The following is a 26,298-nucleotide window of genomic DNA, read 5'->3' on the forward strand; positions in this document are numbered from 1 at the left end:
TTTCAGTTTCAGAAGGTCCCGCCCCCTTGTTCGTGAATTCACGCGAATACGTCTTGCTTTGCTCGAGATTCAAAACAATGGCGTCAGATTCGGAGAGGATGCTTTCTTGTTACTCATCCAGTTACGAATATGATTCAAATATTTCTGAAGAGGAAAGCATACATGTTTGCAATCAATTAAATAAGTCCTTCCGTGTCATTTTGTGACGTCTGGACTCCAATATGGCGTTCCAGAAAATACACAAGATGGTGCCTAAGCTCCGTTGGAAATGGGCTGATTTGTCTGCTGGGAATTTGTGTCAGCTCGTATCAAATAGTAGTCTTGGTGCAACACACAACGATTCCCCATTGCATTATTTAGGTGTTTTCCTTCTAATTTCGCCATCAAAACGGATCAACACGAAGTTTTCAGACCAAATAAAGTACCCAAAATACATTGTGTGTCGCTTTCTCGGTCAGGGGCGTTTCAGACGTGATGTCACGGTAGGCATTGTCACCAACTCCAAAACAAGACTCCCTGAATATTCAGCGCGAGTCTTAAAACTTAAAATATAGCTATACGCGGTGTAATCTTTGTAAAATACGCTCAGTAGAAGTCATTTGAAGTGATTTTACACATTATGGCCACAACTTGTTCAAAGGCTTCGGTTGTCCTTTAAAAGACAAGGGCAAAACTATTAATACATCTTAAAATCAATCAATCAAATGTTCACAAACTTTTACGACCAATTGAATTAGTGCATGTCATGACTTAAATTAATAATCTTTATTCCTTCAGAATATTTCAGTTTGACCTGCGACAACATAAACAGTGTTGAAATTCAACATTTAAATAAATAACATTTGACAATCATTTGTTTTATCATAACCTCGTAACCCCCACATATCTTTCTTTACAAAGATACTATATACACACACACACCTCAATTGGACAACCCCGACTTTAAAACAACGAGGTTTTTATCTCCACTGTTGTTGCTGTCATCATGCTCCTTTTCTTGCTCTTGGCTCTGCAGGTGAGCATCAGCCAGGTGAGGGCCCAGCCCAGAAGGAGGGCGGAGACGGCGAGGACCGTGGCCAACCATACTGGGACACCCTCGGAGCAGTGAGTTGAAGACAGACTGGCTACACTATTCACCTTTGTGTAGATGTAAGGATGCTCCTGCAATGTATGACACACTGGTGTTGCAGTATATGAGATCAATATAAATAGTCAATACATCCCTGTTCAAATGCAACAGCAGAATATATTCGGGAATTGAAAAGTGTGATGTGGAGTGGCCATTTCCGAATTTGTTCGGGTTTTGGTTTTTCTTGCGGGGATGTCGATAAAGCGCTGGTCAGACCTCTGGCAATGTTTTTTTTTTCCCTTCCACGAGGGGGCAGCGTATGCCTTTTGTCCATGTTAGCGCTTTGTTACAGTTTCAGCTGTTGTTAAAGTGCATGTACAGTAAAGTCTCGTTATATCGACATTCTCGGGAGTCGGAAAGAATATCGATATAACCGGACTATCGATATATCCGATCCTGCGGCATGTAAATTTTCCCCTTGCGTTCATAGAAATAGTATCGTAATAAGCAGTACTATCGATATAACCAATATCGATATAATGAGACTTTACTGTATTATTATTATTATTATTATTATTATTATTATTATTATTATGTAAGTAGTGCGACAATGCATGGAGAGGAAATATCCGAGTGGCAATGCGGGGAAATGGAAAGGGGTGGGGGAGGATTTCTTACCTCAGTCGGGCACCTGATGCCATCTCTACCACTTATGAAATTGTTGTATGTCAGCTTTTGGCCCACAGGCTCCAACTGGGGAGAAACCATTTAAAAAAAACTGCATTCCCACTTGACGACAGGCGAGTGTGAATACTTTTTTTTATTCGTACATTGATACCTTGGCTTATGAATATAATTGGTTCCCAGACCGAGTGTGTAAGGTGAAAAGTGTGTATCCCAAAAAATAATTTCCCATAGGAAACCATTAAAATGAGAATAATTTGTTCCCAGGTCCCCATAAAACATAATTTTCTACTTTCTAATTTTCTAAGCCTTAAAACTACACAAAATATACCTTATTTTATGTTCATAAATGTGCCATGGTATTATAATTCAAGAAATAAACTGTACTGTATAATAACATCGTTTTATCAAAGTTGAAATCAAATGTTTAAACCACCCCCCCCTCACTGCTGCGTTCTTGACCAATCACGTGGCTTTAACCGAAAACTGGGGGCGGGGAATAGAGGACAAAAACAGTCGGCTGCCATTTTGTTGAACGAGCTCGTTCGCGAACGACACATCACTCATTGAGGCAGCTCCGTGCACGAAAAAAGTTTGTATGCCAAGGTAAAGTTCGTATGCCAAGGTAACGTTTTCATAAATGCAACGTTCGTAAACCAAAAAGTTCGTAAGCCAAGGGGTTCGTAAACCAAGGTGTCACTGTATCATACTTTCGCTTCCTTTTCCAATGGGATCAGATGTTACCTCACTCACCATGTTATTCCACATGGCCACAGCCATGTCGGCATGTCCCCTTTCGCTGAAGTGGAAACAGTCCTCACTGAAGTAGGTGACGTCTGGTCGGCCGTCCTGAAGAGTCAAAAGCAAACGAGAGGGAGAAGTATTCATAACAATTAGACGAAGTTTTATTCCCACATGCAATTTTAAATAATTTTTGGTAATCTCTTAATTTTTTTTTCTTAAATATACTAAATGAAACGGACAATTTGGCTTTTTTTTGCTTGTGTTTGTATGAGGAGCCCTTCACTGTCTTGCAAGAAGTCCCTGGGGAGTTCATCTACTGAAAAAAAATCCCACCCAGGGAGGGAAATCAAAAACCATCATTGTACAAATCTCGCTGGCTATCTAGCTAAATATCTATTTGCTATCTATTAGGTATTTAATTAACTAGCTGTCTATCTAGCTATCTATCTATTAGCTATATATCTATTAGCTATCTATCTATTAGCTAGTTATCTATCTATCTATTAGCTAGCTAGCTATCTTTTAGCTAGCTAGCTATCTATTAGGTAGCTATCCATGTATTAGCTAGCCATCTATTAGCTATCAATCTATTAGCTATCCCTCTATTAGCTACCCATCTATTAGCTATCCATCTATTAGCTATCCATGTATCATCCATCCATCCATCCATCCATCCATCCATCCATCCATCCATCCATCCATCATCTATGAACTATTAACTAGTTAGCTAGCTTTCTATTTGAGGTATTGAGTGAACGCTGCCGTGTGTGGCTGCCACTGCTCACCCACAGAAAAAAAACTTATCCTCTGACTGTAAAGTGACCTTGAGAGTTTTGAAAGGCACTGATAAATGAAATGTTTTATTATTATTATTATTATTATTATTATTATTATTATTATTATTATTATTATTATTATTATTATTATTACAAAAAATTGCTCTGAAGATCAGTTCTTCTATTTTTAATATTTTTAGGCGCACTAGAATGTGTCACGCAAAACCAAGCAAGTTTGTTCTGTCACAGTTAGCATAAGAGCTAAGTAAGCCAGAACGCACATGAGCAAATAAACTCCAACATATTATTATTATTTTTACTGTCAACAAATATTCATGGTACCATGTTATTGCCTTGCTCTGTATACATCTTTTTTTGCTGTCATCCGAAGATGGGAAAAAAATGTTACTATGCCAATTTTGACCAACCTTTTCATCAATTTTGACAAAGTAGAACGTTTGATATGCAAAAGATAAAAGTAATAAGTCATCACGAAAAAAAATATTTTAGTACGTGGCTGGTCCTTGATGTGTGTGTGGAGGCGACTTACATCATTCAAAGGCATAATGGAGTTCCTGAGGAAAGGTTGCACGACCACGGCAAAGTCTTCCTTGTCGTCATAGCGACCGCTGTATGCCACTCTCTCCGTCTCAATCTCGAGGAGAAAAGACAAATGAAGCGTTTTGCTTCGGCAAACTTCCTTCCATCCACTTTTCATTTCTGCCTGTCCTTTTGGTAAGTTACAGCGGGCTGAATTTAGTTTATGTGAAGTAAACATTTTCAGGTAATTAATTATTTGCATGAGTCAAAGGTAAAAAACGATGTGATGCAATGAATGAAAAAAAAATAAACCAGTACAGTGATACCTTGGCTTACGAATTTAATTGGTTCCCAGACAGAGTGTGTAAGGCGAAAAGTGTGTATCCCAAAAATTAATTTCCAATCGGAAACCATTACAATGAGAATAATCAGTTCCCAGGTCCCCATAAAACATAATTTTCTACTTTCTAATTTTCTAAGCCTGAAAACTACACACAATATATATTATTTTATGTTCATAAATGTGCCATTGTATTATAATTCAAGAAATAAATTGTACTATATAATAGCGGCGTTTTATTTACCTTTGTGATGGTCGTTGATGGCTTGATGGAATGAAGTGGCCGGTTTCATCAGCATTAAACACCTGATGAGGAACGTAGCCTTCTTCTTTCACCATCTTGAGGAATGATCCCTTGTAGGTGCTTTCTGTGCGCTAATTTTACCTTGTTCCTCATCAATTGTGTTTTGTTTAGCTGGGTTGATAGCTTTTTGCATCAAGTGTACAGATGGCTTGTGCGGGTTATTTGTGGAGCCTGATTGATGGGAATTTTAACCTTGCAGTCTACACTCTGCCTTTGAACTATCAAAGTTGAAACGAGTGCAAATCACTCATTGTGGCAGCTCCGTTGTATCCCGAAAAATAGTTTTTCTGCCACGGTAAAATTTTTATGAATTTAACATTCGTAAACCGAAAAGTTCGTAAGCCAAGGGGTTCGTAAACCGAGGTATCACTTACCTGCACTTCTCGATTGATCCTTTTGGCTTCAGCCAGCTCTAAAGAGTCATCCCCTGGTAGTAAGAAACACGGGCAAGCCAATCTGAAGACAAAATCGTCAAAACAACCAACAATTAGACTTAGCCCAGTTCAGTGACCAACCAATAATTTCAATATTGATCTGATGACCATACGGTTGTATCACATTACACCCGAGACTGTCCTTCTTGATCCTACGCAGGCTTTCAATCTGTAAGATTTCCAGAATATTGACGATGGTCCTGGGAAACTAAAGGGATTGTACGCACCATTATTAGCTATGCCATGATTTTAGCTTAGCATATTGTTTTAGCATTTAAACTCACCTCTTTGTATAATATCTCCAAACTCTCCATCAAGTGATGGCTGTAGTTCTGAGGTGACAAAGAGGCCTGTGGATAAACAATATTGTTGACTGTATTGATCGTGTGATCAGATATGTTATTGTGAGGTGTCTTCTGGTGTGCGCGCTTTGGCCACTCGTATAACCTTGACACTTAAAAATTGTTCAGTAAGAGGCAATAATACTCATAATTTTTCACAGAGAACACATAGTATATGCCCCTGTGAACGTTGTTCTGTCATCTGTTGACATTTTTGTGCTCAAACATCCGGAGATTAAATGACCACAATGACAATGCTAGTTCCATTAGCACATCCATAGCGTTTTACACATAGTTAGCTTTAAGCTAGGAGGGTTTTTTTTTTAACTGCTGCAGTAAATATATTTTACTTTTACAACAACAACAATATGTACGTTCAACTCAAGAAAATAAATATATAAATAAATACACAAGTTGCGCAGCGGCTTGAAAGTCGGCTACCAATGAACTGTCCTGCATTCTGTGCTGCCCTACAAAATGGCTGCTCTTCCTTACAAGCACACGGCTGTGTTTTCATGTTTTCATTAGCAAAAACAAACGACCTTCATATGATATTTTAGATGGTGATCGAGGGTGAAAAATGACGAGGGAGACGGTGGTGGGTGTAAAGTTGGTTGTTTTGGAGGCAACAGAACAGAAACACTCAGTGGACGCTCTGTCGGCTCATGTCTCACTGTGGCACAGTCAAAACATTATTGGAGGTGGCTGAGTCACAAAAGCATCATTATTTCGATTGTGTTGCTTCGGTGAGTGATATCATATCACAGCTACAATGAGCTGTGTGGAAAATAAAAAGGACTGTTCAGTTGGGGAACTTTGAAAGGCGCTTAAAATATAATGTATTATTATTATTATTATTATTAACGTACTGTACTTTGTGTGATTATGTGTTTTTTTTTTAAAGAAACTCACTCTGTCGTAGCAGAATTGACAGAGGTCATTGCCACCAATGAAGAGAGTCACCAGCTTCCAGTCATTGGCAAAATCCACTGTCTGGATAAAGAAGGAAAGATGAAAAAAAAATGTTATTTGAAAATATGCATGCATTAATTTTTACCTAAAAATAAGGCACATTTTTTTTTAGGTTGTCAATTATTTAATTATTATAAATATTTTAAAATCTTATATTAGACTAGTTCATTTCAGATATTCTTCAAATATGGAAGAAGTGTAAGCTTTTATGCTGTCAATCAAGCGTCATTTTAATTTTTCAATATTTTTATAGCTTTTCAAATATGGATTTTGCCTGCTCTGTAAATATAAAATAATATACACAATATTCCTCATGCAAAACTTATCCTGTGACTGTAAAGTGACCTTGAGAGTTTTGAAAGGCACTTATAAATGAAATCTATTATTATTATTATTACTATTTTGTGATTTTTTTTTCAATTAATATTTCAAAATTTATTTTACAATTAGATATAGTTTCAAACTATGCATCTCCATAAATATTGCTTTAATTCTGCTTTTGAAAATATTTAGTAAATATTTTTAAAAATGTATTTCAGGTATTATTTGTATTTTATGATGTAATACTGTATAAAACTCACAGTGTCGTTTTTCATCACTTCAATCAGGCGTCGGATTTGTTCTGGAATGTGCCTGTTTTGAAAACAATTTTATTATCATTACAATGTGTGTAATATACAAACAAACGAGAAAAAAAAAAACATTTTAAAAAATAGATGGACTGACGAGATTTTGGCTCCTGTTGTGGACATGTTGAAGCCGCTCTTTCTCTTCCCTTGGCCTTTTGACGCTCCTTTAAGGTTTGGATTGAACTTCCTGAGGATGTCTGAGAGACAGAAACACACGATGGGCTTCTGTTGTCCTTCCTATTTATTATTATTATTATTTTTAAATTGCTTTATTTACTGTCATGTGTGTGATGTCTTTAGATCAGGGGTGTCAAAGTCATTTTTTGCTGCGGGCCAAATTGTAGTTATGGTTTCCTCTCGAGGGCCGTTATGAATTTGGGGAACCCATTAGAATGTTTAAATCCCTTCAAATATTACATATAGAGCACACAGCAAATTAATGAATAACTCGTTTTCAAATCTGAAGTCAAGAATAATGACTTTTATTGTGGTTGACATCCAAAAATATGAAATTTTGGCTCAGATTTTAGCAATCATCATAGAATTTAACAAGTTTGATTTGCTTTCGCGGGCCGAAAAGAATTATGTGGCGGGCCAGATTTGGCCCGCGGGCCTTGACTTTGACACCTGTGCTTTAGATTCATCCACTGAATGTGGTGTGGTTACATTTGGAAACAAAGAAATGCCAAGAAATGCTACCAAAATAATGATACAAATTCTGCCACACAATCTGACCTGTTCTACTTTTATTCATCTAAAAATAAAAATATAACTATGCGCTAAAAATGCTATCTAGCTAGCTATCCAGTTGGCTATATAGCTAGCTACCGCACTGGCTATTGCTATGTTTTGCTATCTATTAGCTATCTGGCTGGCTAGCTAGCTATCTAGCTGGCTATTTATTAGCTATATAGCTATCTAGCTAGCTAATTGTCGAGCTGGCTATCTTTTAGCTATCTAGCTTTCTATCTATTTGAGTTACTTCTGGGTTGAGTGAACGCTGGTGCGTAGCACGGACAGGGTTTCTTACTGGCTAGCGTGGTAACAGTCTCCAGGCTTTTATCTCCTCCGATGCTACAGCGGGAGAGAGAAAACTTGATGTGAATTACAGTCGCCATCAGCGATGAGATTGGTTGTTGTATCTGTTTGTTTATGACAGTAGGGGAGGCTCGACATGATACACATGGCTACCAAATTTCATATTGCAAAGTAAAAATGATGATTAAAAATATGCAGGGTGCAATTTGGTACCAGTTGGATAAAATATGACCTGTAAATAACTCAAATAAACTAAAATGTACAATTATTTTGTGGGTGAAATCATAGTCGACAGACCCAACAAATGTTATTTTTTTAGGGGTTGGGGGGTAAATTTATCATAAAAATGGCAAGTCGTTCAGTGAAACTACAACATTATATCTCACCTCCATGACACTCCTCTATATTCTGTTATGAGCTGCAGTAGATTCTTTGCCTTAGCACCAAATCCAGCCTAAAACACACCAAAAACGACATTTTTAATGTGTGAAAGGCTAAATATGGTCGCACTCATTCGCAAACTTACCGTTATGGAATCTCCCAAAGCGGCCACCACATTAATATCAGCTGGCCGGACCCTGTGAGCTAACACAATGAGTACAATTTGACATGCTGTTGAGTCTTAACCAACATAGCGGCATCACGTCGGTACCTGAAGTGGGCGCCGAGTCAGACGGTCCCACGTTAAGACATTTGAAGTCCCTGCCCCAGTTCTACAAAACAACACAATTGGAAGAGTTGGAAAATTACATAAATCAATAAATAAATTGACAGACAAATAAATAAATTGACAGACAAATAAATAAATAAACATACAAATAAATAAATAGATAATAAATAAATAAACATACAAATAAACAAATAGATAATAAATAAATGAACATACAAATAAATAAACAAATAAACAAACAGACGTAAAAATAAATAGTTAATAAATAGATAATAAATAAATAAATAAATAAATGAATAAATAAAAATAAATAAATAAATAAATAAATAAATAAATTAAAAAAAAAATACTGCTATGAGATAGCTAAAATGGTGGGGGGGAAAATATGATAATTGAAGTGAGGTGCTACAAATTGATGGAGCTCAGTGTTTCACATTTTAACATTAGATTGAGCATATATATATATATATATATATATATATATATATATATACAGTAAAGTCTCGTTATATCGATATTCAAGGGAGTCCGAAAAAATATCGATATAACCGGGACTATCGATATATCCGACCCTGTTTGCATGTAATTTTCTTCGTGCGTGCATAGAAATAGTATCGATATAACCGGGACTATCGATATATCCGATATCGATATAACGAGACTTTACTGTATATACAAACGACCTACAGTGACCGGCGCAGGGGTTGGCAGAGGTCCTGGGAATGTGTAGTTGCTGTTGGCAGCCGTCCTAAAGAAGGGTGTTGTCTAAAAATAATCAAAGAAAATATATTCTAGTCATGAGATTGGTTATGTCTCAAATCATGTTAATACATATTTCAAACAATGCATCCCTGGTTAACAAATTATCAACATTTGTGTACTAAATGAGGAAATATGGTACTCATTATAGTTATACGGAGATGTTCTGTCTTTCATCTTAATATAATATTCACTGTAGGTTCATATTGGGAATAATAATTGTGACAATATAATGTATAATTAAGCCATTCACTGCCAGACGATGTGCAAAAATGTGTCCACTCCAGTGCCAGGGTTTTTGTCCTTTTCACTCAAATTGCAGGACCCAGAAAATATTGACTTTTAGGACTACATAAACATTCAATGCAGCATAAGAAATCTTTGACTCCTTTCGTTCATCATAAAAAAAGTTAATTCCTAAGTTATATGGGTCTGGAGTTATCTGAGCTTGAAATGGGGGTTGCTGAACAAAATACAATACAATACTTTCATATTGATTTATATAGCACTTTAACAACAGCTGGACCTGTAACAAAGCGCTAACATGCCCCCTTGTGGAAGGGAAAAACATCGCTAGAGGTCTGACCAGTGCTTTATCGGCACCCCGCATAAGAAACGTCACATTTTTCAATTCGGGAATGGCAGCAAATAAGTTCAAAATGTAATTACCTCAGACGGACACTTTAGATCGATGCCACTGGAGAAGTCTTGTGTAAAAGTTTTGTTTCCCACCGGCTCCAGCTGCATGAAGCAATTAGGGATTAAAAATACAATGACATCAAATGCAATCAAAACCAAATCCTACCATATTGTTCCAGAGCGCTCGGGCCATCAGCGTGTGAGCTTTCTGGCTCAGGTGAAAACAGTCAGGTGAAAAGTACGAACGATCTGGTCTTCCATCCTAAGAGCATTTGTGGAATTAGCGGTCTGAACAATATCTGTGCGGTGGATTGAATCTCACAGTCATAGTTCCTACCGGCAATTTAGGCAGAAAAACCTCCCTGAAGAAAGGCTGCAGGACGACGGTGAAATTGTTGTGAGTGTCGTAGCGCCCGGAGTCCACCAGTTCTCGCATTGCACCCTGGGAAAAGACATTTTTTTTAAATGACATAAACTTTCTTGCTTTGGAAATTCAACTACAAATGAGGATTACCCAACACCTGCCTTTGTGTCCAGAACTGACCTGATAAGCCCTGCTGAATTCTTCCGTCTTTTGTAGTTGGAGCGAGCCATCTCTTGGCTTCAGGACGCATGGGCAAACCATTCTGAAAACACAATAAAAACACGCATCATGTCAACTAATCTCTCACTTTTTCTCAGCGAGTATGTCGAGGTTCAACTCCTTGAGTGTTTTGCTCTTTGTATGGATTCGGGTATTATTTTTGTGGCATCAATTAGAAAGAATGCCAGGAAAAGTGTGTTACTGTCAACCATAGAGGAGAAAATGGGACTTGTACATGAAATTAATCAAGGTAGAATTTTTTTTCACATTGGGTTTTCTCCAAGATACTTTTTCCTCTCACCCCCCCAAAAAAAACACCCAAAATGTATTTATTTATTTGTTTATTTATTTATCCATTAATGTTTTTAGCCATTATTTTTTCATCCATTTATTTATCTATTTACAGTAAAGTCTCGTTATATCGATATCGGATATCGATAGTCCCGGTTATATCGATACTATTTCTATGCACGCACGGGGGAAATTACATGCTAACAGGGTCGGATATATCGATAGTCCCGGTTATATCGATACTATTTCTATGCACGCACGGGGGAAATTACATGCTAACAGGGTCGGATATATCGATAGTCCCGGTTATATCGATATTTTTTCGGACTCCCTTGAATATCGATATAACGAGACTTTACTGTATTTATTTACTTCGTTCTGCATTGATTTATGTATCCATTTATTTATCTGTTTATTTATGTATTTATATATGTGTCTATGTATTTATTTATGTACCCGTCTATTGATTTATCTATTTATCCATTTATTTATTTATTTATGTATTTATTTATTTATTTATTTGTTTATTGATGTATTCATCCATTATGTATTTATTTATTCATTTATCTATTGATCTAGCTATCTATTAATTTACTTCTTTATGCATTTATTTATTTATCCATTTATTTATGTCTCTTTACATATTTATTTATAGATCTGTCTATCTATTTATGTATTTATTTATATACCCGTCTATCTATTTATTTATCTACCGAGCTATCTAACTCTATCTATTTATTTACTTTGCTGTATTTCTTCATGCTTTGATTTAGTGATCGATTTATCCATTTGTTTATTTATATATCTGTCTATTTATTTATATACCCGTCACTGTATTTATTTATTCATCTATTGATCTATCTCACTATCTATTTATGTATTCAGTTATGAACCTCCTTAAGCATTTATTTATCCATTTATTTGTCTATTTATTTATCCGTGTATTTATTTATGTATCGGTTTGTTTATTGATTGATTTATTTATGTATATATATCTGCCTATTTAGTTATTTATGTATTTATTTATCTATTCATTCATTTTTATGTCTGTGTGCCTGGTGATTGGCCTGCAACCTGCCTGCTGGATCAGATACTGTATCTTTCAAAATTTCCACAAACATCCCTTGAAATACATCAACACCGACCTAACAAACCAGGTGGGGCATCCCAGCGCATTATCTTTATGTAGTTCACGTAGCGGTATAATGTTCAGCAGCTCCACCAGGTTGACGAGCGCACGTGGAACCTACGAGGTCATAAAACGGCGCTTAAAAAAATATCCTTGGGTAATAATGACGTTTGTGTGGGATGTGTCGTGTGGCACTACCTCACTGTGGAGTACGTCTAGTGCTCGACGGATGCGTTTGGCCACATTCTGGGGTGAGAAGATGACCTGTGACGGAGCGGGAGATGGAAAATATACAGATAGCATAGGTGAAGGGGGGGGGCTTTCAGGGACTCCTTATCCATCTTTCTGAAACGCTCTTATGCGCATGATAGAGATTAGACAGAATAAAAAGTGATCATATTGAAAAGTTTCATGCTGTTATATGCTTAGTGAGCATGTGTGACTCGAATACACTATTTGCGATCAATTAGCTCGCTACCTAGCTGGCTATCTATTTGCTATTGATTTGCTATCTAGCTAGCTATCTATTTGCTATCTATTAGCTAGCTACCTAGCTGGCTATCTATTTGCTATTGATTTGTTATCTAGCTAGCTATCTATTTGCTATCTGTTAGCTAGCTACCTAGCTGGCTATCTATTTGCTATTGATTTGCTATCTAGCTAGCTATCTATTTGCTATCTGTTAGCTAGCTACCTAGTTGGCTATCTATTTGCCATCCTTTTGCTATCTATTTGTTATCTGGCTGGCTGGCTAGCTATGTAGCTGGCAATCTACTAGCTATATGGCTGTCTAGCTAGTTAGCTAACTGTCTAGCTGGCTATCTATTAGCTATCTGTTAGCTAGCTACCTAGCTGGCTATCTATTTGCCATCCTTTTGCTATCTATTTGTTATCTGGTTGGCTGGCTAGCTATGTAGCTGGCAATCTACTAGCTATATGGCTGTCTAGCTAGTTAGCTAACTGTCTAGCTGGCTATCTATTAGCTATCTGTTAGCTAGCCAGCTATCTTTCTATCTATTTGAATTACTTCTGGGTGAGTGAACGCTGGCGCATGTGGCTGCCGCTGCTCACCCGCAGAAAAAAAAAATGATCCTGTGACTGTAAAGTGACCTTGAGAGTTTTGAAAGGCGCTTATAAATCAAATGGATTATTAATTGAAGCACAGAGAAACCTGGGGTCAATCTGAGGTCAACAGGTTAAACTGTCATCTTCATCTAGGAGATCTGGACTTGGACAGAATTTAGGACTTGGGAAACTCCTTTATCACCACAGTTATTTAGGACTAAGAGCTCATTAGCCAGGTTACAAATTTATCAGCTCATGGAAAAGACAAAATATCTATGTTTTATTGCTTATAGCTGTTGGGGCTCGGAACGTTCCATGGGCGTGGTATTCTAATCAAGAAAACTATGTTTTATGAATGCATCACTTAAATTTGCATATACTCTCAATAAATAGCTTGACAGAGGGCTGCAGAATTAAGGCGTCTGTCATGAATGGCTGCGTCTCCTGCCGGCAGTAAAAAGACAGTCTTTCTGGGTTCGAGTCTTTGTTCACTGTGTCCGATTGAACATCTCTGACAGCGCACTTCTGAAATCCTCTCACAGGCGCAATTGAAATCCTTTCACACGTCATGCCCCCTTATACAGACAAGTTTTATACTCACAGTATCTGAGCAGAAGTCACATATGTCATTGCCTCCAATAAACACGGTGATCACTTTCCAGTCATTGTGGAAATCGATTCTCTGCACTCACCAACATGAGGAAGACAAGTTAAACATGAACACTGAAATCACTCACACGCTGACATAGCATATTTCAACCAATATAACTATTTTCTCAACTTTATAAAGTGAAAGTGAACACATATGCTTTGGTAAAAAAAAAAAAAACATTCAATACTGACGGTACAAATGAGTACCGCCATACATTTTTAATCATTGAAAATAAAGGAGAGTAAGTTTCTTCTCTAAATTGCTGTCGGTACAAATTTCTTCCCATATCTAGCAATATGTGGCATTTTTCGGCTGCCAACACAAGATTGCATCAGAACTGTCGCGGCTTGGAATTGAAGCGGATTTACGTGGAACAGGAGATGTGACACAATCTCTTTCCATCAATGGCTATTACAGCTTTGTGTTTGTTTTCAACATTTAGCTTGTAGCACACGTGCACATTCCACCATGACGTCCCTGAGCCACTGGTGAAAAGGACACTTTGATTTTCTACTCGTTCATCTAGAACTGCAACAAAGATGGTGCAGAATGTGCTCTTTGTGTTGTCATATTATTTTGTTCTTTTGCCTTCAAGAGTGGCTGGCTTTCCAGCATCCCTTGTATTTTGTCTTTCTACTTCTTCCTTTCCTTTCCTCTTCCTTCCATCACTTTGCTGCTGTGAAATGTCAATTTCTCCACTGCGAGACGAATAAAGGTAAATCCAATCCAAATCCCATTACTCCAGGCCAGGCGTCCAAGCGGTTGATTGCAAATGACTTTGCTCGGTTTTATATCGTTTGTTTGTTACTAAATATCCATCAAAACGGGTTGCTTTGTTTGTATTTTGATATATAAACTCTTCATCTATGTTTTTTTTTCTCGATAAAACTCAATTATTTGAATTGATGATGATGAAAGAATACATATTTTACAAGTGAGGTTTCATTTGTTAGCATTCCTGCATTTCCCACTAATAGTAGGTAGCAGTCGACCGTAAGTAGTAGTTCGTCTCGCTCTCCAAAAATACTGACGGTCCTGATTTGTAGAGTACCACCATTGATTATTATGTGCTAAAAATATTTCTGCATTTTTTCATTGATATGCCTTCTTTAGAAGCCAAAGAAATTAAAATTTCAGATTATGGTATCGAAAGGGTGAAAAAGTGCAGTGGCCTGTGAATGTTCATGGCGATCACTTCTTACCGTGTCGTTTTTCATCATGTCCACTAGGGCGCGCACTTGTTCTACGACATCACTGAAAACACAACGGCGTCAGAGTAAAATGCAGTAGAATGAGATGTACTGTACAGTAAATCCTGCATACGTACCCACTCTTAGCTCCGGCTACAGCTTGGTTGAGGAAGGCTTTGGGGGAGTCCTGTTTGCCGATTCCTTGAGAAAAGCCTGTCAGGGACGGGTTGAATTCCTTCAGGATGTCTGCACAACACACACACACACACACACACACACACACACACACACACACACACACACACACACACACACACACACACACACACACACACACACACACACACACACACACACACAACCAAACACAAAAACGACATGATGTCAGTAGTCATTACATACATGTATACATTCGTCGAGTGCTATTTATGTACATACTTGGTAAAGTGGTGACCGTTGTGATGTTTTCATCACCGCCAATGCTGAAAGAAAAACAATCTGAATCAGTTATGCATATAATAATAATAATATATATATATATATATATATATATATATATATATATATATATATATATATATATATATATATATATATAGTACAGTAAAGTCTCGTTATATCGATATCGGATATATCGATAGTCCCGGTTATATCGATACTATTTCTATGCACGCACGGAGAAAATTACATGCAAACAGGGTCGGATATATCGATAGTCCCGGTTATATCGATATTTTTTCGGACTCCCTTGAATATCGATATAACGAGACTTTACTGTATATATATATATATATATATATATATGTGTGTGTATTCTATGCCTGCTCCAGCGTTACCTCCAGGATAGTCCTCTGTATTCGTTGATGACCAGCAGAAGGTTGTTTGACTTTGCGCCCACACCATTGCCTGCCTACACGTTATGCGAGAGCTTAAATTTAGGAATTTGTCGACTTTTTTTTTCCAAAAATTTAATGAAGTTAGCGTTCAAACGCAGTTCTACATTACTATAGAATTATTGGTATTGATTTTTGACGACGATGGTCTTACAGTCAGAGAGTCGCCCACAGCAGCCACCACCTTGATGTCAGCTGGTCTCAGCTCATGAACTACACATGACAGTCAAATGATATTCAAATGCCAATATTTGTATATACTTTTTTGTAGAGTCGATGAACAGGTTTCTTCAGCCGTCATCTGTACTTCTTTGAAGGTGTCGGACGTTTCGCTCCTCATCCGAAGAGCTTCGTCAGAAAACCAATGTTGTGCTGGGACCGCTGGCCCGATATATGTATATATCCTTAATGGACAGAGGTGGCAGTGCCAGACCTCTGCTCTGATAGGTGCCTGCCCTAGGCTTAGGGGAGCAGTAGACTACTCCCCGAAGCTAATCTGATTACCTCTTTTGTACTGTTTGATTATCTCTAATGTTCTATGCCTGAATCTGATTGCCCCATTAGCTCTGGTATTAGCATGCTAATGATGTGATATAGCATGCTAATGAGGTGATAAAATATGGTATTAGCATGCTAATGAGGTGATATAGCATGCACCTCGTTAGCATACTAATACCATATTGGTAACCCAACCCGCGTGATAAAATATGATATTAGCATGCTGCCAACTTGGCGCTGCAATATAATTGACTGCAGGACGAACACAGTAAACTCTTGGTGGGGGTGCTGCTCTTCCTTTTTTTCCTGCGGCGGCCATTTTGTCACACTGTTCAAATGTGCCTTATTTCCTTTTTGCTTTTTTAGTCTTTTTATCTTGACTTTATTCTTATTTCTTTTTCCCTCTCTTCACTTCTTTTTATTTATTTAGCAATCTATCTATCTCGATAGCTATTGAGAAAGCTATCTAGCTAGCTACAAGGCTAGCTATCTATTTGCTATCTAGCTATTAGGTATATGGCTATCGATTCGCTATGTCCTTGAGAGTTTTGAAAGGTGTTTATAAATACAATGCATTATTATTATTATTATTATTATTATTATTACTATTACTTCCGGGATGAGTGAACGCTGGCGCGTGTGGCTGTCGCTGCTCACCCACACAAAAACTTATCCTGTGACTGTAAAGTGACCTTGAGAGTTTTGAAAGGCGCTTATAAATGAAATATATTATTATTATTATTACAGTAAAGTCTCGTTATATCGATATCGGATATATCGATAGTCCCGGTTATATCGATACTATTTCTATGCGCGCACGGAGAAAATTACATGCAAACAGGGTCGGATATATCGATATTCCCGGTTATATCGATATTTTTTCGGACTCCCTTGAATATCGATATAACGAGACTTTACTGTATTATTATTACCGAGGTGCATGTTACATCACCTCATTAGCATGCTAATACCATATTTTTAACCCAATGAGGTGATACCAGCATAACTTTAGTTCGCTGACAAAGCTTTTCGGATGTGAAGCAAAATATTCGACACCTTCAAACAAGTACAGATGACGGCTGAAGAAAACTTTTCAGATTTGGACCAATCCTGTACGACTGACGTTTTTATGTAGAGTATCATATTTGGTACCTGACGTTGGCGATGTCGGCGACGGATGACGGTTCCTGCAGGGGATCTCAGTGCCCATAAACTACCAAAACATTCAGTACAGAAGCAACAATTTGGAGGCGGTATTAATTTTTTTTTAATTGATATTGGGGAGATGAGATTTTTATTTTGGTATCTCATTGTGTTAAAATTGTTCTTATCGCAAATTAAATATAAATCTGTTCGCTGAATTAATCATTTAGGTTATATATGGCTGTCTTTTTTCATTTTTTTTTCTCAATGGAAGGCGGAGCGAACAACGAAGTTTTATTCCTCTATGCAGAGCTTTGCTGCTTCTTGAAAAAAAAAATTAAAAAGCTTGACTTTGACTCAAAAAAGGAGAAAACACAGTGCCCGACTCTGTATCTACCTGATCTGTCAAGGTGTCAGAAAGCTGCTCCGGTTCTTGCGGCAAACTCCTGCAACACATTCACTGGTTATTGCTATATTATCATTTTTGTGTGTTTGTGTGTGTTGATTACCAGGGTTGCGTCAATAATTCCACATTTCCAGCGATCACTGCTGGTTTGAAAATGGACAGCAGCTCTGTTCATGATACAATAAACACAACAGACATTTCTTTTCGTCAGTTTAGATTTTAAACTGACATTTTCCTTTTTCCACTATTGTAATTTGGGTGAAAAAAAAATCCTTACCGGCCACTTGGTTGCCAATCTTTGACGTTACATTCCTATGAATATAAAACAAGATGCTGTGATGCTGCTTATTTTTTTTTTTAAAGTAAACCTCTGAGTAAAAGGACAACCGACGCCTCCGGACAAGTTGTGTCCATAATTTGTAAATTGACTTCAAATGACTTCTACTGAGCGCATTTTACAAAGATTCCACCGCATATAGCGATATTTTACCTTTTAAGACTCGCACTGTCTTGTTTTCGAGTTGATGACAATCCCCACATTATGTCACTGAAGGAACGCCCCTGACCGAGAAAGCGACACGCAATGCATTTGGCGGTACTTTGTTTGGTCTGAAAAATTCGTGTTGATGGCGAAATTAGAAGGCAAACACATAAATAACGCCATGGTGAATCGTTGTGTGTTGCACCAAGACAACTACAGTAAAGTCTCGTTATATCGATATTCAAGGGAGTCCGAAAAAATATCGATATAACCGGGACTATCGATATATCCGACCCTGTTTGCATGTAATTTTCTCCTTGCGTGCATAGAAATAGTATCGATATAACCGGGACTATCGATATATCCGATATCGATATAACCAGACTTTACTGTATTTGATATTCGCTGAAACAAATTCCCAGCAGACAAATCAGCCCATTTCCAACAGAGCTTGGGTGCCATCTTTTGCATTTTCTGGGTGCTACAATGCTGTCATTGACGGCTCGACTTGATATGGGAGGACTCCTTTAATCGATTGCACACATTTATGCTTTCCTCTTCAGAACTATTTGAATCATATTCAGAACTGGATGAGTAACAGGAAAGCATATTCACCGTATCTGAAGCCCATGTTTTGATTCTCGAGCAAGGCAACACGTCTTGCCGTGACGTCACGAACTGGGGCGGGACCTTCTGAAACTCCCCATCTCCGAGGTCATTTTGAAGTAGTTTTGATACACTTTAACTCATTTTTATTGCTGTTTTATATTTGACTAAAAATATCCGCCTGCGTGTTTTGGGTATTTTCGATGCTATAAAACGTTTTTCTGATGTCAGTTAGGAACAAAAAAATGGTGTCGGTTGTCCTTTAAGAGTGGTTAAAGAATGACCAAACACTCTTTTCAATGTTATCATCATCCCACGCGTGTACCTGTCAGAGCGTAACATGCTCAGCCAATAAAGCTCTGAGACATCGACAGGTTGGACGCCATGAACTGCGATGAGAAGAGAAAACAAAATTGAAGGCTTGCAGATTGTTGAAAACAGAAAAGAGAACAAAAATGGAACGTTTTGTAATGGTCGCCTACCGGAAGAAGCAGTTAATGGGGCGAGTGATGGTGGTGTGGAGCCTTGAGATGGCATGCGACTTCCTGCCTGTGACACATCATCTGCATTTTTATTATGAAGTATCGTTGGCTAGCTAGCTAGCTAATAATACAAACTAGATAGCTAGCTATCTGGACGGACGGGGAGATAGAGATATAGAGAAATAGAGGAATAGAGATATAGTGACAGACAGAGAGAGAGAAAGAGAGATGGATGGATAGATAGATAGATAGATAGATAGATAGATAGATAGATAGATAGATAGATAGATAGATAGATAGATAGATAGATAGATAGATAGATAGATAGATAGATAGATAGATAGATAGATAGATAGATAGATAGATAGATAGATAGATAGGTAGGTAGGTAGGTAGGTACGTAGGTAGGTAGGTAGGTAGGTAGGTAGGTAGGTAGGTAGGTAGGTAGGTAGGTAGATAGATAGATAGATAGATAGATAGATACATAGATAGATAGATAGATAGATAGATAGATAGATAGATAGATAGATAGATAGATAGATAGATAGATAGATAGATAGATAGATAGATAGATAGATAGATAGATAGATAGATAGATAGATAGATAGATAGATAGATAGAGAGGTAGATTTATTCCGGTGTACCTTGCTTGATAGTTGACTGTCTCCGATGTCAATGGTGGCAGTGTCTGAAAAACAACAACAACAACAAAAATACAGAGACATTTTTTAATCTTATCTTAATTAAATGTAACAATGTAACAATTAAACATACAGTACTTTTTGAATAACTTTGGCTCACCTGTGAGCAAAAGACCAGAACTAATGAGAAGCAGTCGAGTAAAAAACACAGGTGAAGATCCTGACATGATAGAACACTAAACTGATAACCTTCCTCACCAAATGAGGCTGTTGACGACGTAGGCCTTCCTCTTTATAAGCTTTGCTCAGCCCCCCTCGCCGCTTGTTTCGGGATGGAAGCAGGGCGGGTGTACTAAAATTCATCAGAATATGGATCATTAGGAATACTACGTGCTATGCTACAGTTTTATCAGAATCATAATCATCTTTATTGCCAAGTATGTAGAACACACAAGGAATTTGTTTCCGTTCGAACACACTGCACTAGTATCATCGTCAAAAAATTGCAAAGAGGCACTATCCAGTTCCATTTGGGCTACTGTTCAAAGAGTTAATGGCTTGGGGGAAGAAGCTGTTTAAACGTCTGCTGGATTTGGTGCGCATGGATCGGTAGCGCCTGCTTGAGGGGAGTTATTTCTCAATTGCGGTAAATTGCTTTTTACCGCAAATGGCATCAAAAAAAATGAACGAAACAAACAAAAAGCAATTTGTTTTTGGAAAAGAAAAATATTATTTAAACTTTTTTCCCCCCAACACGTACGCAGAGTCAAGACAAACAACTAGGCACTTTGAACTGACCATCTCAAAAGCTATCAAGTTGTATTTCTGGGGGGAAAAAATGCTTATTTTTGCCGTTTTTGTGTTTATTATGTTTGTTAAAGTTATTATAAGTGCCTTGCATGCTGGGTCAGAGAGGACAGTAATTTCATCTGTGCTGTATGTCATGCATATTAGCATATTTGATATTAAAGCTGACTTTGACTTGACTTATTTCCTGGGTTTGTCATGACATGCATTTCCAGTACATACAAAAATATGATATTCTTTCCATTCCTTTGAAGAACATTATGTTGACTATGGACACTGTGATAGTAACCAAAGAGATGACATTGCATTTCCTGACAAACAATAAAAGTCATTTGGGTGTAAATGTACGATACGCTCAGTCAACAAGCTAACAATTCAGCTTCACATCAACGTAACAAACAAGTCCCAAAGCTCGCCATCTGTTTATAGGTTGAAGTTTAACTATATGTCAATAAACTGCAACTTGTGACTCCGTCTTCAGCATATTTCAACAGCTTGCATAATTCAAACATTAACAACCGGCAATTCAGTCAAACGGTGAAACTCCAGCTAAGTTTTGGAGATGGTGATAATGTGATATTTTTTATGGTGCATTTAGATTATTTTAAGTGATTGTCCGACCCTTGGAATGAAAGACGAGTTTATCTTCATGGCATGTCATCAGATTAGCATCGCCCGGTGGGGTAGGTGGTGGGGGGAATCAATCAACTATAAAGTTGCAACCGCTGCAAGTTTATGTATAGCATGTTGTTTTAACATTTATTTCAGCCTGTTTTATTAATTTTACCTGATTTTTGTTCATTTTACTTTTTTTTCATGTTTTTTGTGCTCAATCAGCATTGATAATATTTTACTGGTCTCTTTATTTAACTTGAAAATTGAATATATAATTAGTTTGGGGGTATTCATGTTCCCATATTTGTTCATGATTTTAATGTGATATACTGTAAAATGATTTTTATCATGTTACTTCCGGGTTGAGTGAACGCTGGTGCGTGTGGCTGCCCCTGCTCGCCCGCAGAAAAAAAATATTCTGTGACTGTAAAGTGTCCTTGAGAGTTTTGAAAAGCGCTAAATGAAATCTATTATTATTATTAGTTATTGTTATTAGTTATTATTATTATATCGATAATACTGCCTGATTTCTTTTACTTATTCGTGTAGGTTGGTGTTCGTCTTTGCTCACTGCTGCCTCCGTGCGGCACCATCGTCACATTGCAGTGAGCAGCACGTTAGTGACGTGCTGACGTCACAACCGGATGTTGACAACGTGTGCTCGCGGACACTTCATTAGGTACATCCAACACTAACAACAAAACCGACGGCGATCGAGTCGCTTATATCCGAGTAAAACGCGACCCGATCCATCTAGATATTGTACCGAAGAGTACTTTTGGACCTCGAGAGCACGTCGGTAAGAAGTCGACAGGGGTTTAAAAAAAAAAAAGCCGAAGAAGCCATTTTCCCCAACGCAGCTGATGTCGTTTTTTTCTGTTATTGACTGTTAACATAAGCGGCTAGTGCGGCGTTAGCTTCTACGCTCTTTGTGATTCTACGCTCATGGATAGTTTGGTAAAATATGATCTGGTTTACCGTTGGTTAGTGGAGTTAAAATAAGGCATTGTAGGTGAGTAATATATAATATAATGGGAAGGTTTAATAACTGAGATAGCTGTCATGATGTTGCGTCTGTTTGGGTTGCTGCTCACCCACGGTGGCCTTGAGTTATTATTATTATTAATATAAATAGCTACCCAGCGAGCAGGATAAATAAATCAAGAAATATTCACACTAAATGCAGGTTTTTCCCCTTTACTCATTCATTTAACAACATCAATTTTAAACGGCAGACGACAGCATAATTGGTAACAATATCACGTTCTCAAATTGGTTTGTTTGTGTGGGATTCGTTAGAAATTGACGCCATCTTTTCCATGGCTGGAGAAGCAAAAAAAAAAGCATAAAAAGTAACATTGAGCTGCAATTTCACTGTTGATAAAATCTTACAAACACGTGGAACTATGTGGAAGTGAATTCAAGAGCTGCATGTTCCGATATTCCACCATCTTGTGGAGATTTTTGTGCCATAGACGTTTCCGTGAGTAGCGTCAATCACGGTGTTGTTGCTTCCATGCTGCATACAATTTTGGCCTAGCTAGCTATTATTTATCTATTAGCTAGTTAGCGAATTTGATGTATTTGAGTTATTCCCGGTTGCATGTGGCTGCCGCTGCTCACCACATAAAGAATTAACCTGTGACTGTAAAGTGACCTTGAGAGTTTTGAAAGGCGCTTAGAAGTGAAATGTATTATTATTATTGTATTAGCTTACTATTCGTTAGTGTTGTTTGTTTGACATTCAGTTAAAAATAGTCAAGTAAATGTAATGTTCCGTCTTTTGATAATCTAGTCAGAATGGGCCGCATATTCCTGGACCACATCGGCGGAACGCGCCTGTTCTCTTGTGCCAACTGTGACACCATCCTGACCAATCGCTCTGAGCTCATCTCTACTCGATTTACAGGTGCCACTGGCAGAGCCTTCCTCTTCAACAAGGTACCACGACACACACACGCAAATTGCTCAAGAGATTTTGCAGTGCTAGGTAGATTAGATTAAATTAGATGACATTTTTTTTGTCTCACAGTGGAGAGATTTACATTTCACAAAAACTAAATAGTGATACCTTGGCTTACGAACTTAATTGGTTCCCAGACAGAGTGTGGAAGGTGAAAAATGTGTATCCCAAAAATTAATTTCCCATAGGAAACCATTAAAATGTGAATAATCAGTACCCAGATCCCACATAAAACATAATTTTCTACTTTAATTGTCGAAGCCTTAAAACTACACAAAATATACCTTATTTTATGAATAATAAATGTGCTATGGTATTATAATTAAATGAACTGTTCTGTATAATAAAGTCGTTTTATTTCCCTTTGTGATGACCGTTGATGGCTTGATGGAATGAAGTGGATGGTTTCATCAGCATCAAACACTTGATGAGGAACATAGCCTTCTTTCACCTTCTTGAGGAATGATCCATTGTAGGTGCATTCTCTGCGATAATTTTACCTAGTTCCTCATTAATTGTGTTCTGTTTAGCTGGGTTGATAGCTTTTTGCATGAAGCGTACAGATGGCTATCAAAGTTGAAACAAGTCCAAAAGTCACTGTTTTCTATCCATTTTATCACTCTCTCTGTCGTCTGCCTGTCTCTTTAATGTTTAAACCACCTCCCCTCCCCTCACTGCTGCGTTCTTGACCAATCACGTGGCTTTAACCGAAGACTGGGGGCGGGGAATACAGGACAAAAAAATGTCGGCAGCCATTTTCTTTTTTGGAGAATGGCTTCACTCTCTCTCTCTCTCTCTCTCTCTGTAACTCGCGGCTATTGATATTTCACATTGTCACGTTTCCCAGCATGAAATGAACGGATTTCAAAATGGTGCAGTTGTATCTCATGCAGTTGTGTGCGTCAATACGTACATCCAGGTGGTGAACCTTCAGTACAGCGAGGTCCAGGACCGTGTGATGCTGACAGGTCGGCACATGGTGCGAGACGTCAGCTGCAAGAATTGCAACAGCAAGCTGGGCTGGATCTACGAATTTGCCACAGAAGACAGCCAGCGTTACAAGGAAGGCAGAGTCATCCTGGAAAGGGCGCTGGTTCGCGAGAGCGAGGGCTTCGAGGAGCATGTGCCCTCGGACAACTCTTGAATTTCGGCAAACTGCTTCTTCGCTGATCTGTTCGGCTACGTTACAGAAAAAAAGGACAAAAAAACATCAAGGGTAGGTTTTTGACTCTGCTTTAATGATTGGTGGGTGCAGAAAATGAACACTTGCTCGAGACGCCTCCAGTTGCTGTGCGCTTCATTCGGACTTAATGGCCAGACAAGAGCAAGCTTGCATGTTTGCTTATTACTTGTCAAATGTCTTTCTGTTATTGCTTTTGTTTTTAATGGAGAAGGTGTAAATGGTTCCTGAATGTTCTAAAATCTTGTTTCCACACCCATTGTTTCTTTTGTGGTATGCTACACTTCCAATCTATTAACCGACGACATGTTAAATTGATTATTTATATATACAATTGAGAATTACTTCCTGAATGTTTTGAACTCCTCTTTTTTAACATAAGTTGGCAGACTCCATCATTTCTACACAATCATTTAATAGTTGCAGACTAAATTATCAGTTTACCTGTAATTTCTAAAAATAGGATGAAAGAATTGCGTTCTGAATACCAAAATGATCACTAAACCTTATTTTGTTTTGTTTTTTGCCAGGAAGGAATGTTCTTAACGACGTGGCTCCGATGTAGCTTGTTTAACTCAGTCACTTTTGACACGGTGTATTGGCAATTTACACGGCAAATTCATTTCAATTATATTTTACTCAATAAACGCTGAATGTTTCCATACTGGCCATTTATAACTCAATGTTACACTGAAATGTTACATTTTTACTTACGTCGCTTTATAATAAATGACCACACTCAACTCGTGTCCCAACAAGATGGATAATTTCATAGCAGTACCGTGTCTCAGTGTCAACTACAAAGGTCGTTTCAAAATATGATAAACAGACTATATTTATTCAATATTTTGGCACCTTTTTTTATAAAAACGGTGTCATTTCGGCTAGCACAATAAAATGGACCCGCGGAGTTACTTTAGCATTGTCCCGCTCGAATAACTCGGTCACTTCAAGACCTGACCAATCAAGTCCGCACAATTGACCGATTTCAAGACCGAACCAATCAACCGACCTCTCAACGAACAATTCATTGATAACAACTAACGTGACATCACCCACATTGGTTCCAGCAACGACTTTCCTTTCATTAGCGTAATTCAATAGCGACAATAGAAAGATTGCCTTTTGACGTCAGCGTAGCTAAACGCGATTGTTATTCTCACGCTGGGTTTAATCACGCTACATTCTTCTCGCTGTTAACGTTGCTGAGTGGTCACCGTGGAGTTCGCACACATTACTTTACGGGGCATTGTAGGCTCGCTCTCTAGGCAGACGAAATTATCCGCCCACCTCCGTGGTTAATAAAGACATCTTTGTCGTTTCAGTTGACTTTATGGATGAATACCAAAGCTTGGCGATCTTTTCGCCATTTTAGAACGCACATAGGAAATCTTAAGCACACCTTTTGGAGTCACTTCACCTGCCCGTCATGATAAAACAATACAGTCGGACGTTGAAATATTGACACGCCAAACGTTTGTTACATGACAACGATTGTGAATAAAGCATTATTGTTTTGTTTCATAATAAATAATGAAAAAAAAAAACTGGTGTGTAGGTACTCATTCTTCTGGTGTACCAACATTGGCCAACAGGAGGCAGTCATCTACAACACAGTACAGTCACACAGGAACTTTAACTTCCACTCCTAATTTCCTACACAGCGTCTATTTGAGTTTTTTCCAGTTGTGTTCACATTTTTGTTGTTTAAAAAGTTATAAAAACACAGCTCTC

General features: G+C 37.9%; 2 protein-coding genes across 3 annotated transcripts; one reads left to right on the top strand and one right to left on the bottom strand.

Moving 5' to 3' along the window:
• Positions 1–723: 723 nt before the first annotated feature.
• On the bottom strand, positions 724–20,253 carry LOC148893401 (phospholipase B1, membrane-associated-like). The gene is made up of 35 exons (XM_089003827.1): positions 20,160–20,253; positions 20,003–20,046; positions 19,359–19,425; positions 19,202–19,265; positions 18,067–18,101; positions 17,893–17,956; positions 17,781–17,829; positions 17,393–17,453; positions 15,897–15,955; positions 15,686–15,759; positions 15,288–15,331; positions 14,987–15,095; positions 14,862–14,913; positions 13,609–13,689; positions 12,141–12,206; positions 11,959–12,059; positions 10,484–10,565; positions 10,277–10,381; positions 10,106–10,201; positions 9,970–10,041; positions 9,229–9,306; positions 8,524–8,584; positions 8,398–8,456; positions 8,258–8,325; positions 7,864–7,907; positions 6,931–7,030; positions 6,786–6,837; positions 6,145–6,225; positions 5,176–5,241; positions 5,005–5,099; positions 4,832–4,913; positions 3,824–3,928; positions 2,507–2,602; positions 1,748–1,822; positions 724–1,161 (listed from the first exon to the last, which is right to left on the bottom strand). Exons 1-35 carry the CDS (start codon positions 20,224–20,226, stop codon positions 943–945), a joined length of 2,673 nt encoding a protein of 890 aa, XP_088859953.1. The 5' UTR covers positions 20,227–20,253; the 3' UTR covers positions 724–942.
• Positions 20,254–21,344: 1,091 nt separating this feature from the next.
• Positions 21,345–25,307, top strand: ypel5 (yippee-like 5). 2 transcript variants are annotated; one of them, XM_089005092.1, is made up of 3 exons: positions 21,345–21,489; positions 23,217–23,362; positions 24,304–25,307. In XM_089005092.1, exons 1-3 carry the CDS (start codon positions 21,435–21,437, stop codon positions 24,526–24,528), a joined length of 426 nt encoding a protein of 141 aa, XP_088861218.1. In that variant the 5' UTR covers positions 21,345–21,434; the 3' UTR covers positions 24,529–25,307. The 2 variants fall into 2 exon arrangements, with proteins under 2 accessions (XP_088861218.1, XP_088861219.1); XM_089005093.1 differs by lacking the exon at positions 21,345–21,489 and adding an exon at positions 22,061–22,220.
• Positions 25,308–26,298: the final 991 nt, after the last annotated feature.

The sequence above is a fragment of the Hippocampus bargibanti genome, linkage group LG09 (genome assembly GCF_051943395.1).
Source record: "Hippocampus bargibanti isolate YZ-2025 linkage group LG09, ASM5194339v1, whole genome shotgun sequence".
In the NCBI taxonomy this organism is placed as follows: Eukaryota; Metazoa; Chordata; class Actinopteri; order Syngnathiformes; family Syngnathidae; genus Hippocampus; species Hippocampus bargibanti.

Bases quoted from the DNA above. Each gene is read 5' to 3' on its own strand.
- LOC148893401 (XM_089003827.1), bottom strand. From the start codon at position 20,226: ATGTCAGGATCTTCACCTGTGTTTTTTACTCGACTGCTTCTCATTAGT. The intron at 10,382-10,483 runs GTCAGTTCTGGA...GTCTTTTCCCAG, and splicing joins AATTCAGCAGGGCTTATCAG to GGTGCAATGCGAGAACTGGT. The intron at 1,162-1,747 runs GTAAGAAATCCT...CATACATTGCAG, and splicing joins GCATCAGGTGCCCGACTGAG to GAGCATCCTTACATCTACAC.
- ypel5 (XM_089005092.1), top strand. From the start codon at position 21,435: ATGAAAGACGAGTTTATCTTCATGGCATGTCATCAGATTAGCATCGCC. The intron at 21,490-23,216 runs GTAGGTGGTGGG...TTGATAATCTAG, and splicing joins GATTAGCATCGCCCGGTGGG to TCAGAATGGGCCGCATATTC. The intron at 23,363-24,303 runs GTACCACGACAC...ACGTACATCCAG, and splicing joins GAGCCTTCCTCTTCAACAAG to GTGGTGAACCTTCAGTACAG.